At 35.7% G+C, this 12,174-nt stretch overlaps 5 protein-coding genes across 5 annotated transcripts; 4 read left to right on the plus strand and 1 right to left on the minus strand.

The window, feature by feature from the left end:
* Positions 1 to 315: 315 nt before the first annotated feature.
* Positions 316 to 1,215, plus strand: RO3G_04074 (thymidylate synthase; the record flags this gene model as incomplete). Its single annotated transcript, XM_067658664.1, has 1 exon — positions 316 to 1,215. The coding sequence occupies one exon, from the start codon at positions 316 to 318 to the stop codon at positions 1,213 to 1,215; it is 900 nt and encodes a 299-aa protein (XP_067514765.1).
* Positions 1,216 to 1,806: 591 nt separating this feature from the next.
* RO3G_04075 (uncharacterized protein) lies at positions 1,807 to 2,524 on the plus strand (the record flags this gene model as incomplete). Its single annotated transcript, XM_067658665.1, has 3 exons — positions 1,807 to 1,883; positions 1,942 to 2,043; positions 2,101 to 2,524. The coding sequence occupies 3 exons, from the start codon at positions 1,807 to 1,809 to the stop codon at positions 2,522 to 2,524; spliced, it is 603 nt and encodes a 200-aa protein (XP_067514766.1).
* A 372-nt stretch (positions 2,525 to 2,896) lies between these two features.
* Positions 2,897 to 6,128, minus strand: RO3G_04076 (uncharacterized protein; the record flags this gene model as incomplete). The annotated part of the gene is made up of 8 exons (XM_067658666.1): positions 2,897 to 2,951; positions 3,146 to 3,575; positions 3,643 to 4,309; positions 4,368 to 4,760; positions 4,824 to 5,066; positions 5,114 to 5,266; positions 5,330 to 5,416; positions 5,472 to 6,128. The coding sequence occupies 8 exons, from the start codon at positions 6,126 to 6,128 to the stop codon at positions 2,897 to 2,899; spliced, it is 2,685 nt and encodes an 894-aa protein (XP_067514767.1).
* A 1,966-nt stretch (positions 6,129 to 8,094) lies between these two features.
* On the plus strand, positions 8,095 to 9,013 carry RO3G_04077 (uncharacterized protein; the record flags this gene model as incomplete). Its single annotated transcript, XM_067658667.1, has 3 exons — positions 8,095 to 8,232; positions 8,284 to 8,828; positions 8,890 to 9,013. The coding sequence occupies 3 exons, from the start codon at positions 8,095 to 8,097 to the stop codon at positions 9,011 to 9,013; spliced, it is 807 nt and encodes a 268-aa protein (XP_067514768.1).
* Positions 9,014 to 10,859: 1,846 nt separating this feature from the next.
* Positions 10,860 to 11,618, plus strand: RO3G_04078 (uncharacterized protein; the record flags this gene model as incomplete). Its single annotated transcript, XM_067658668.1, has 1 exon — positions 10,860 to 11,618. One exon carries the CDS (start codon positions 10,860 to 10,862, stop codon positions 11,616 to 11,618), a length of 759 nt encoding a protein of 252 aa, XP_067514769.1.
* Positions 11,619 to 12,174: the final 556 nt, after the last annotated feature.

The raw sequence follows: 12,174 nt of genomic DNA on the forward strand, positions 1-12,174 counted from the left end.
ACCTGGTTGATTAAAACTTATCCCCTTAGGGGCACGGAGCATCGCACGGCGGAGGCAGGGGGTTTTTTAGCAGACGAAATCATGTCGCAGGCGGGCCTTTTTACAGCATTCATTTCAGATTTCGATAGATTGATTTGAGCTAAATTTGATCTTGCTTTATCATACTGACTACTAAATGGATTCATTTTTACACACGCAAATAAAAAAGGTACAAACGCCAAAATTCGCGTACAAGCGGTACACGAAAAAAAATAATAAAAATAAAAAAGCCTGATAAAAAAAGATCTTTCTTTCACGCTTCTTTATCCTACCAAAATGACAATTAGACATGAAGAGCATCAATATTTAGACCTTATAAAGTACATTATGGAACATGGAGAACACCGTGCGGATCGTACAGGTACCGGGACGCTAGCTGTTTTTGCACCTCCTCAGCTTCGATTTTCCTTGAAGGATGATATTTTTCCTCTCCTCACCACAAAGCGTGTATTCTTTAGAGGTGTTCTCGAAGAACTTCTTTGGTTTATCAAGGGTGATACTAACTCAAAACACTTGAATGAGCGTAATGTCAAGATCTGGGATGGCAATGGCTCTCGTGAGTTCCTTGATAAGCTGGGCCTTACTCATCGCCGAGAAGGTGATCTTGGTCCAGTCTATGGGTTCCAGTGGAGACACTTTGGGGCCAAGTACGTTGATTGCGATACTGACTATAGTGGTCAAGGCATTGATCAATTACAGCAAGTGATAGATACCATTAAAAATAATCCAACAGATAGACGAATTATTCTCTCTGCCTGGAATCCTGCAGATATTCCTATTATGGCTTTACCTCCTTGTCATGCTTTTTGTCAGTTTTATGTTTCCAACCCACCTTCAGATGGTGGACGTGCTAAACTATCTTGTGTGCTTTATCAGCGATCTTGCGATATGGGGTTAGGTGTACCTTTTAATATTGCTTCCTATGCGCTCTTGACTCGCATGATTGCACACGTAACAAATTTGGATCCTGGAGAATTTATACATACTATGGGTGATACACATGTTTACATCGATCACTTGGATGCATTGAAACAGCAAGTAACACGCGAGCCTAGGTCTTTCCCAACACTAAGGATCAATCGTAAAATTGACTCTATAGATGATTTCAAGTTTGAAGATTTTGTGTTGGAAAATTATAATCCTCTCAGCAAAATTGACATGAAAATGTCTGTTTAGAAATAATAATAAACATTGTAAAGAAAGAAAAAAAAAAACATTTTTTAAGACAAAAGGTGCTGTTCATGCCAAACAGTGTGATAGCATTCGTAACGTGTCAAATTGCTATCGTCAAAAAAGTTTCTTCTAATTTGCTGCAGCCAATAGTTGTTAAATAGCGTCTTTGGAAAATTGAACTCTTCTTTTATTCATCTTTTTAGGTTTATTAAATCCAAATCATCGGGTTATTCAATCAAATTTGCAGTATCCTCAAGTGTACAACTTAGTAATCATAGCGAGTACTTATTTGGACCCAAGCAATCGAGTCACGGAATTGATTGTGGCTTATACATAGACACTTTATGGAACAGAAAGAAGGTCAACTAAAGAAGCTGTCAATATCGTTAATAGTATCAATAGTAGACAAAAATGTACATGAAAAAAAAAAATAAGGCAGGATACCTACTTTATTACACGCTTTATTCATCATTTTTAGAATGAATAATTGCAAGCTGTATTTTGATTGGACAATTATTTTGATAGGTTGTTTTCGGTTTCCTTTTTTCAATTTTTTTCTTTTTTTCTTTCTCCCAATCTTTACATCTTTTGAAAATGTCTGTTACTTTGGAACTTCCCTTGGCTCTTCACATCCTTGAAGCTGTTATTTCTGAAAACAAATACATTGCCTCGTAAGTTTAATTCTAATTGATCCAATTATCATTCTTCATGGCTTATATTTCATTCTAGCAACGACAAGGCTACTGAAGCCGATGTCACTGTTGCTAAGGCTTTAGGTTCTGCCCCTGCTGCTGAATTCACCAACCTTAACAAATGGTTCTCCGAAGTCAAGTAAGTACAAAGTATTTGAATCTTTTTTATAGATTCTAAGCAAAAGCGCGTTTTTAGGCCTGCCGAAGAAGCCGCTCCTGCTGCTGAAGCTGCTGATGAAGATGATATTGATCTTTTTGGCTCTGACGAAGAAGAAGATGCTGAAGCCGAAAGAATCAAGGCTGAACGTGTTGCTGAATACAATGCTAGAAAGGCCAACAAGCCCAAGACTATTGCCAAGACTACCATTACTCTTGAAATCAAGCCTTGGGATGATGAAACCGATATGGAAGCCATGACCAAGGCCGTCAAGGAAATCGCTATGGATGGTCTCTTGTGGGGTGGTCACCAATTGGTTCCTATTGGTTACGGTATCAGAAAACTTCAAATCAACTGTGTTGTCGAAGATGACAAGGTCTTGTTGGATGACTTGACTGATCAAATCACTGAATTGGAAGACTATGTTCAATCTGTTGATATTGCTGCTATGCAAAAGATCTAAGTGTATCTATGACCCCAGCTTGTATAAAATAACCAATAAATGCAATGATAGTCATCTAAGACTATTTTGATTTTGTTTAAAGAGTAAAATGATACGTTGTTCAAAGATCTTTGTTTGTGTTCATGCTTCTTAGTATTTGAAATGCATATTTGATTGGCATTCTATGTACACATAATCCATTATAAAAATAGTATTGATTTCAATAGACTGTCTTTATTGTTAGGGAAATTACGGGGGTTTTCTTTTAAAATGATGATGAGCTGACCTATTTTTAAATGGTTAATGAAGTGATCTTCTCCATTTTTTAAGCTTACTCTGTCTTTAATATGTTGTAAAAACTGTTGATAACTCATTATATTGTCCGTACGATCTTCAATCAAATGACCCAAGAACCATAATCGAAGATATGGATCGCCGTCTTCTTTGACTAAATAAAGTGTAGGGAAATAACCTCCCCGACGCTTTTCCCTCACTTTTCCGATTAACGTATTGACCTTTCTATTCAATGGAGTATTCAAAACTGGCAAGGTAATCTTGCCACCCTTCAGTCCTTCATAAGATTTCACATTAAACAAATCTACACACAGTTGGGGTACAACATTACGGCCCACCCATATATACATATTTTGTCCATTTTCTAGGAGATAACAGCCATGCGCTTCAAGATTTTCAGCTGTTAGATTTAGTATCGGAGGGAAAATCACGCCTTTTTCAGAAAACTCGCCAGCCTCAGGCGGCAGATTATGTAAGGAGTAAAAGTTGGCATAAACATAAGGAATCAAAAGCTGGATAGGCATTGTGGTCAATAAATTCATAGCATTGGCTCTCATATCAGAGGGGATCTGAGAACTTTGGCGAATACCGTCATGTTTGATTAAACCAAGTGCAAGAAGCGGCAATAGCTTAAGATTTTCAGGCGAAGTTAACTGTGGTGTTGAGCCTTGAGCAGAACCTAAAACATGCATTTTGTATACGCCCAGAATGTCAACCAACTTGTTCACAATAGCATCACGAGCATCCTCCAATTTAGATGTTAAAGCCCTTTCAACAGCTAAAATGCATTGTAATTAATTGAGTTGTTTATTGATTTTTATTTTTTTTATTTTTTTCCTTTTTACCTTTTGTACCAAGATAGGCCATGATGGCTTGTTGGTTGGCACTTGCATACAATTCGGAAATTGAGTTGACAACAGGCAAACATGTAGTAACAACACGAATACGCCTTTCACCATTGCAAGCAGTATGAAGCAAAGCAGTTTGGAAACAGGCAGTTGACACCTTCAAATCATCGTCCATTGCAACCTCGACCACGTATTTCTGGTCTCGAGGCACATTAGGGAGAGCTAAAAGGTCAGTGGATCGAATAAAGAAGTTGCCATGGAAAGAGCTCATACGTAAACCGCGAGAGGCACGTATACGAATGACAGCCTCGAGGCCAATTTGTTCTGCTAACAATTCAGATAATTCATGTGCAAATTTAATAGCATCCTCAGTTCGGCTCGCATTAAATCCGGGATAGTAATAAGTTTGACCGCCTGTGTAGTGAGGTACACAACTAAGTGTAGCAACGTCAGAGTATTGGCTTCCAAATATGATCATGTCACAAGCAATTTGAGAGCGTGAGCAATCAACTGCAAATGTTTTGTAAAAGGGTGAAGCTGCGTTAAGAAGAGTTGATTCTTTAGATGTTCCGAGTAGTTTAACATCTTCGCGAGGTTTTAATGCACCAGCACCTGTATTTGGTAAAGTAGACTGTAAGCATATGATCTTACCACCATATTGGGACTTTTAAAAAGAAAAGCGTTTAAGTTTCTGTAAAGAGTTCTCATTTGATTTCACTCACCAACATCTTAAATGCAGCTTGAAGGCCAGTTCCTAAAGCATTACTGACATTAACAGAATCTTTAAACATATCTGGTAATTTTTCCAATAAAATCTTTATGATTTCAATTGATTCGGTCAAATTCACCAACAAATCGGAAGGCGAAGGTAAATACACATCATCCAAGTCAGAAACAACCAGCATTTGTGGTTGATTTAGACTGGGATGCAGGTTGTAAAAGTGAAGAGAAGAGTCTACTGTAATAATGGCAACTCTTGTACGATTTTCATCATTAGGTAAACGCTCAAGAGAATCAAGAATAGTACGGGTAGCGGTAGCCAGCATACCAGATTGAATAGCAGAATATGAAACATCGATAACAAATACATAGGCAGGTGCCTGGGGTGGGCGAACCTTGAAAAAAAAAAGTTAGCGCGTCACTTTGGTTTATAAAGTTTTTTATATTTCTTTTCTTACCATGTACTCGGTTGGTGCAATGAACTCTACACACCCATAATTCAATTCGGGACGTTTCCATCGGTCAGCAGGCTGTTGGGTTAAGTTATCATAATCAAAAGCAGCAGGTACATCATTAAGCAGGAAACACATATTACATTTCCAACGCTGTCCACCTTCCACAAATGTGACAAATGGGTTGATGTACGTTCTACATCGTCTACATCTTGCAATCACGCCATCTTTAACAACAGGTACAGTCTCCTAAAAAATCAATTTAGTACTTTTAGTTTAAGAATAAAAAACCATACATTTTCTTCTTTCAAGCTTCTGTAAGGCGACAAAATTAAAGCTAAAGGTAAACGAGATTTTTTGAGTAAGGAATCTGTTGCAGGGACTGCGTTGATAGTAGAGCATTGATATGAAGAATCTGCATTTACAAATGGTGAATCTGTAACTGAAATCTAAATCGATCAAAGGGAATTAAGTTACAGACTAGATATTCTAGATTCTCCCTTCTCACTTACATTGGATGGTAAATTAATCTGAGGACCTGTATTTTCAATATCTGCAATTTGAGGACGGGCTCCTAATAAGTGAACTGCAGGCGAAACCTTGACAGATTTGTATTAAATATAATGTATAAAAATGATAGAGTACAGAACTTACTGTATGGGCTGCTGGTCCAATATTCATACTTCCAAATTGAGAAGTTATCTGACTAACTGAATCTTTACCGTACGCATTATACCCTATATTGGATATTTGGGGCTGAGGATATGGTTGTTGTTGCTGAAAGTTAGGAGGCTGTATTCCCATAGGGGAAACAAATTGAGATTGCTGGTTAGCTGCAGTAGGTGAAGCATACGATTGTTGAGAAGCATAAGCAGGCGAGGTAGGAGCTTCACCGGAATAAGCTTTTGTTATTTGTTCTGGGTACATTCTCTTCTTTTTATGAATTTCAGTATGTTGGGTAGTGGGTGACACAGAAGTCTCTCTTGGAACAGTAGATGCTGCAGCAATAGGGCTGCCTACGATAGCTGGTCGGACAGTTTGTGATATAACAGGAGACTGAGTTATAGGACGCATCAAGGGACGTTGTTGATGTTGAGGGGGTATAAAGCCAGGACGTGTATTGGCAGGAAATCCAGGATGAGGAGAAATGGGAATTGCGCCATTTGAAGATTGCATTCCAGGTCTAAGAAATGGAGGACGGTATGCAGGTGAGGCGCCTGGCGGAGGAGGTTTGTAACCTGCTGGATGTACTGACTGTTGGTTAGAAGTAGAAGATTGCTGTAAAGGTTGCGATGTAGGTGATTGTTGCATTTGTTGACGAAAAGAAAATTGTTCTTTTTTATGCTGAATACGTAAATCACGCTTAAGTTACACGTGACTCTATTCGGATATCAAAAGAACTATTCTTCAACGATGTAAAGATTACATAGTTCTTTATGTATATTTGGATAGCATAATATATAACAAAAGTAGTAAATTTATAATATAAAAGATGATATCCCTTATCACTTTGTCTGACTTATTGTAAAAATAAGTAATTATTATCTGTTTTCTTGTTTATTCTTGATTCATGCAAAATATTTTAACAAGTAAAAATTTAATTTTATCCTTCATGTTTTGAATTAGATGACAACGTTCCCTATTGTCTTAAAATCGATAAAATAAATGCTAAATATAATTTATAATTACAAATTTCCACTAGATCCAAACAAAGTTCATTGGCTTTTATAGATGCAAACTATAATGTTTACTAAAACTTATCAAAAATTTAGATATAAAAGGTATGAAGATATATTGGACTTTCAGGAAATTGTATTATAATGAATAAATAAAATAATTTGTTTCTTCTCTCGTGTCTTTTTTTTTTTTTTCTAAACTCTCTTCAGCCGATTACAGTCTTTCATTATTTGAGCTTTACTAATCTCATGATCTTCTCACTGTTCAGTAAAGGCCGATTATTGTATTCTAATTCAAAATGGACATTTTCAAAATACAAAAGCCCATATAGCTTCTTTAGTACCCTACAAATTGCATAAGATCGCCTAGTTAAAATTTCTGTAGGTACGCTTCTGTATGTAGCCTTTAACAAACGTATTAGAGTGCCTCATCAAGAAAAACACGATTTTTCTCGAAGTCTATCTCTTTATCTGATATATATTCAAGTACAACGACTCTTCATTTAAGCTTTACTTCCTCAGAGTTTTACTTTTTAGGAATTTTCCAATTTCTTAAAATTCAATGCATATTTCTGATGAGTGCAATTGTAAAATGTGGTTTTACTAGAGCCATGGAAGCATAACTGCTAACCATCGCAATAACAACTCGAGTTTGTTGTTGCTTTATATTAGAACTCAAACAATTTAGCTCCTATTTCTTTTTAGGAGGCACTGTGCCCGATTCTTCCTATGATTTTTGAACCGGTACACTGTGATTGGGATACTGCCTGCGTCAAAAGCCTCAGTTTTACTGAAATTTGTTTAATGAGCAAAGATAAAAATGCTTAATTTGGCCTTCGCTATAATTGTGGTATACATTTCTGTTTTTTTTTTTTTTTTTTTTTTTTTTTTTTTTTTTTTTTTTTTTTTTTTTTTTTTTTTTTTTTTTTTTTTTCTAAATTATTTTTGCTGGCATAGGTATTAGAACATATCCTGATTTTGTTTCCAATGTCAACTTCTTTGCCTTTCTTGTTAGATTTTCCTCTTCCTCATCATTTATAAAGTATGAAGATCTTTCAAAAAATGACTTAGTAACGTCCATATCAATCCTCATTGCTTGAGTGCCATATTTGCAGTTCGCCTTGACCATTGATATCAGACTCGCCATCGCTTCCTTCGCGATTTCTTCCACACCATACTGTTCGCTAAGTTATAAATGCATTAGATCTATATGGTTTTCGATCATCACTGAGGCCAAGTTATGCGTTAGATCAAAGGTTCTATTTACAAAAATTAGATTAAGTTCATCAAAATTAACACCAAGCGTCTCTTAAACATACCGGTAATATTCTGTAAAAATCTGATACTGAAGTTTCTTAGAAATTCATTAAATTAATCTAAAAACCATAATAAACTGGGCAATTTGAAAGCCTATTTCTAGGTTCAATTAATGACGATCACATTTAAGAAACGGTACGCGTCCATCATTCGCACCAGCGAGCTTTCCATATAAATAATATGTGTCATATTTTAAAAAAAAAAGATGAGAACAGCTGGGATTTAATTTTAAGACATCTTTCATTTTTACTCTTATTTTATTTTTTTTTGCTCTATAAGTGCTAATGTCAACTGAAAAACAAGAGAAGAAGGAGACTTTGAATCCTTTAGCTATAGCTAAATTGTTGGGACCTTCTAATCCAAATTTAGACCGTTTTATTAGATTCTTGAACTCTGTAAGAGGAACAGATAAAGTACTGATGGTAAGTAAACTGCCAACAACAAGGAAAAGACGATAGCAAATTTTTATATAGTTTGTCCAATATTGGTCAAAAGTTATCGTTTGGTATCTTCAACGCCGTTCTCCTGCTGTCAAAACTGCCGGTCAAACGATTTCACTTATTCAACGTATTCAGAACCTCGCTGCACCAGTAAGCGATTTTCGTATTCTACTGCGTTATTATGGATTATTGCCAATGATTCAATACATGAACTACATAGAATACAATCAACCTTCTAGCAAAATTTCATTGACTATCGAAAGGCTTCAAAACTGGGCTAATGTAATTTACTATCCACTCGAACACATCTATTGGTTAGGTGCACATCAAATTATCCCAATCAGTGAAGAAAAAACAAATAAGATTGGTATGTGGAGTTGCCGTTTCTGGGCTGTCTATGTCGTATTAGAATATGGTCGATTGGCAGAACAGTACAAAAACTTGAAGTATAGAGAGACAATCTTAATGGAACGTATTAAGGCTGGAGATATTGGGATTAATGAAGATCCAGAAGCTGAAATGGCTGCCATCAAAGCTGAAAGATCAAGTATGCTTGTAAATACATGTATTAATACTGGGTAAGCTTTTTCTTATAAAGAAAGGCGTGGATGTAAATGAAATTAACGAGAGCTACACTAGTTATCTGCCTTTAACTGTTCACTGGTCGCTTGAAAAATCAAGCTTTCCGGACGTACTAGTTGGTGTTTTTGGGGGCTTTGCTTCTATCTTCCAACTTTATGCCACTTGGCAATCTACAGCATAGGTAATAATAAAGTTAAATTGTGGCCTTTTGTTTTATAAATGTTGCATGCAATTGGGCTAAAAATACATTTAATATTGTTGCTTATGCGTTGATCGCTATCTTGATTAAATTCATTCCAGTAATTACGGCTTACTTACGCAAAATATTTAATTTTTTTATTAGCTCTATCTTTACAGTAATAAGTGTTTTTCATTGTCAATAATATTTTCAACTTAAAAGAGAAAGGTATTCGTGAGAATGAACGGCTCTTTAATTGCTTCAATTGCGTCATGCTTTGCCTTGCAAGTAGTGACTTGTTAAAAACTGGGCAGATTTTTTTCTCCAAAAAGGGACAAAAAATTATTTTTTTTCCACCCCTTTTTAACAAAGAGCCTGCCTGTCAAACAGCCTATACCCTTTCAAAAAGAATAGTTCACAAAAATAAAAAGGAGGAATGCGTCCTGCTCTTAGTTTTTCAACAAGAGCAAAATCTTCACATTGTCTTTGGCAACACCATTTCAGTGCTCATTATATTGAACAACTTTTTACTCATCATAAACGATTACCTCCATTTTTCCTAAAAGCTCGACCATCTTTATGTCTTTGGCTTTTTTCTCGATCCAACTCGACTCAAACTTCGAATCGGCAAAAAGAAAATGCAGCTATTTGCGATAGTCTGACAAAAGTCCACCCAAGAATGATGAATAAAGATTTGCAAATCGATGTATTGTTTGACTTTTTATCAACGCAAAGACTTACTCATAAAGAAATATTCAACTCTTTACGCACAGCTCTTTATAATACCACCCAGTATCACCCTAAAAAAGCTTGGCGTATTTACAAAAAGATGGTGGAATACAAAGTAGACAATTGCTTAAAGACAAATCATTATGGACATCTGTTATGTATCTTAAAGTACGATCCTTCAGTAACAAAAATGCTAAAAGTTATTGAAAACATGAGACGGCATAAAGAAGTCATGCCAACAAGCTATCATTTATCACAAGTCTTGTATGCAATGAGTAGACAAGGTTTAGGAAAAGAAGCTTGCGAATTTATGAAATCCATACCAAGTCCAAAGCCGAACCATTATCATTCACTTGCTATTGCCATGAAAAACAGTAACGATGTAGACATGGAAACACTGGAGAAGATGGTGACACTCATGCTGGAAGGCATGAATAAGAGAGGCACTGTACTGGATAAGGTGACGAGGTCAACAACAGTCTCTTTGCTGGCAAAACATAAGCAGTTTGATCTTACTATCAACTTTGTCGAGGCAGTAGATCGGACCTGGCAAACGTCATACACAAAAAACAAGCGACCATATAGTGTGTACGTCTATACTTCTCTCATTGATGGATGTGCACGACAAGGAGATAGCGAAGGCGCAAAAAAGCTGTATCATGAAATGAAAAAACATAAAATGAGACCGAATCAAGTAACCTATACCGCATTAATGGATGCTTACGGACGAGCTGGTGATTTTACTTCTGCAATTCGCTTAATGACAAGTCACCAAAATCAATACAAAAGGCTAAGCAACCCTATGCTTTCTTCATTAGTTGTCAATGCACTCCGGCACGATAATTTATTAGTAGCTGAAAACGCCATGAATTTTATGGCCAAGAAGAAGTTCAAGCTAAAAGAAACAGACGATGTACTGAGGGCAGCTATATTATGGCTTAAAACTAAACAAGATGTGGATTTTGCCCGAAAATATTTTGACCAATTGTACATGAAGAATAAGAGTTTTGTAAATAACGTGATGGTAAACCACTTAGTTAAGGGATATGGAAGAAAAGGAGATGAAGAGAACGTATTTGAAGCCTATCAAAAGCGACTAGGTTTGACAAGACCGTTAACAATGGAAGAAGAAATGAGGACAAAGCACCACTTGATTGATGCTCTATTTCATTGTCGTGATGTTCCTGCTGCTATCGGAGTATTTATATCTATGCGAAATCAGTCTATGCCAGATGAAATCACTATGGCAATGATTATCAAAGGACTTGTGTTGAACAATGAAGGTTATTTAGCATGGAAATTGTTCAAGACACTGCAATCGAACGGGACAGAACCTAACTTACATGCTTATACCAGCATTTTGAAATCTTTATCAGACAGAGGCTCTTATATGGAAAAAAGAGTCAGCATAGATATGAATAGATTGAACCCTGATTTACTAAAAGCAGCAGGTATTCAATCCAATCACCTTGATTTCCAGCATTCACCTGTACCGATAACTAATGAGGCGCTCAGCTTGTTTCGTCGTTTGACTGGTTTTCATCAACCTAATGTTTATATTTATACCACGCTGATTTCTTGCTTTGCAAAAAATAATGTTTACCAAGCAGCCAGTATATTTGAACACATGTGCTCAAATGGCGTCAAACCAACTACAGAAACATACACTGCCCTTTTTCAAGGCTGTGCCATATTTAGGGACAGTGATTTAGCTTTCAAACTATTGAACCACATGTATGAAAATCAAGTAATACCTAATGAAATTACGTGGAGATACCTGTTGAAATCTTTATTAAGAGCCCGTGTAGATACAAAAATAATAGACAAAATCGGTGATATCGCTAGAAGATCACTGAAAAATAAAGTAGTAAATCATTAATTCAATAAACACACAAATGTATACATTTGCTCTCTCTCTCTCTCTCTCTCTCTCTTCTTTTTGTTTCCTTTGGCCATCTGATGATTATGAAATAAGTAACACTTTTAGTTTGTTGCTTACCCTTTTCTAATACTTATTTGTATTGATAATAAAGAAAAGCAGCTTTATTTTTATTGAAGTGAACTTTTCGTATTTGAGTAATTTTAAACGCAGATCAGTTTATTATTCAAAGCTGCAAATCTTTATTTGTATTTGTATTTGCATTTGTATACATCATTTTCAGAAAGTAAAAACGTATTCATGTAACTTTATAATACAATATATACAAAAAAGCGACAAGTAAGCACAATATTTATTCCTAAATATAGTGTACATGAAAGCATCTATAACAAAACAAAATATTTTCAAATGTGTATGCTGCTGTTACCTGTTTATTCATTATCGCTTCTTATAGTGTTGCTTTATTTATACAAACACCCTCTTGTATAAATCAAACCTTCACCATTATAATCATTTTCTAGAAATAAAGGTTTTTATATCATATCTTTGACTTATA

The sequence above is a fragment of the Rhizopus delemar genome, genomic scaffold (genome assembly GCF_000149305.1).
Source record: "Rhizopus delemar RA 99-880 supercont3.2 genomic scaffold, whole genome shotgun sequence".
NCBI classification, from domain to species: Eukaryota; Fungi; Mucoromycota; class Mucoromycetes; order Mucorales; family Rhizopodaceae; genus Rhizopus; species Rhizopus delemar.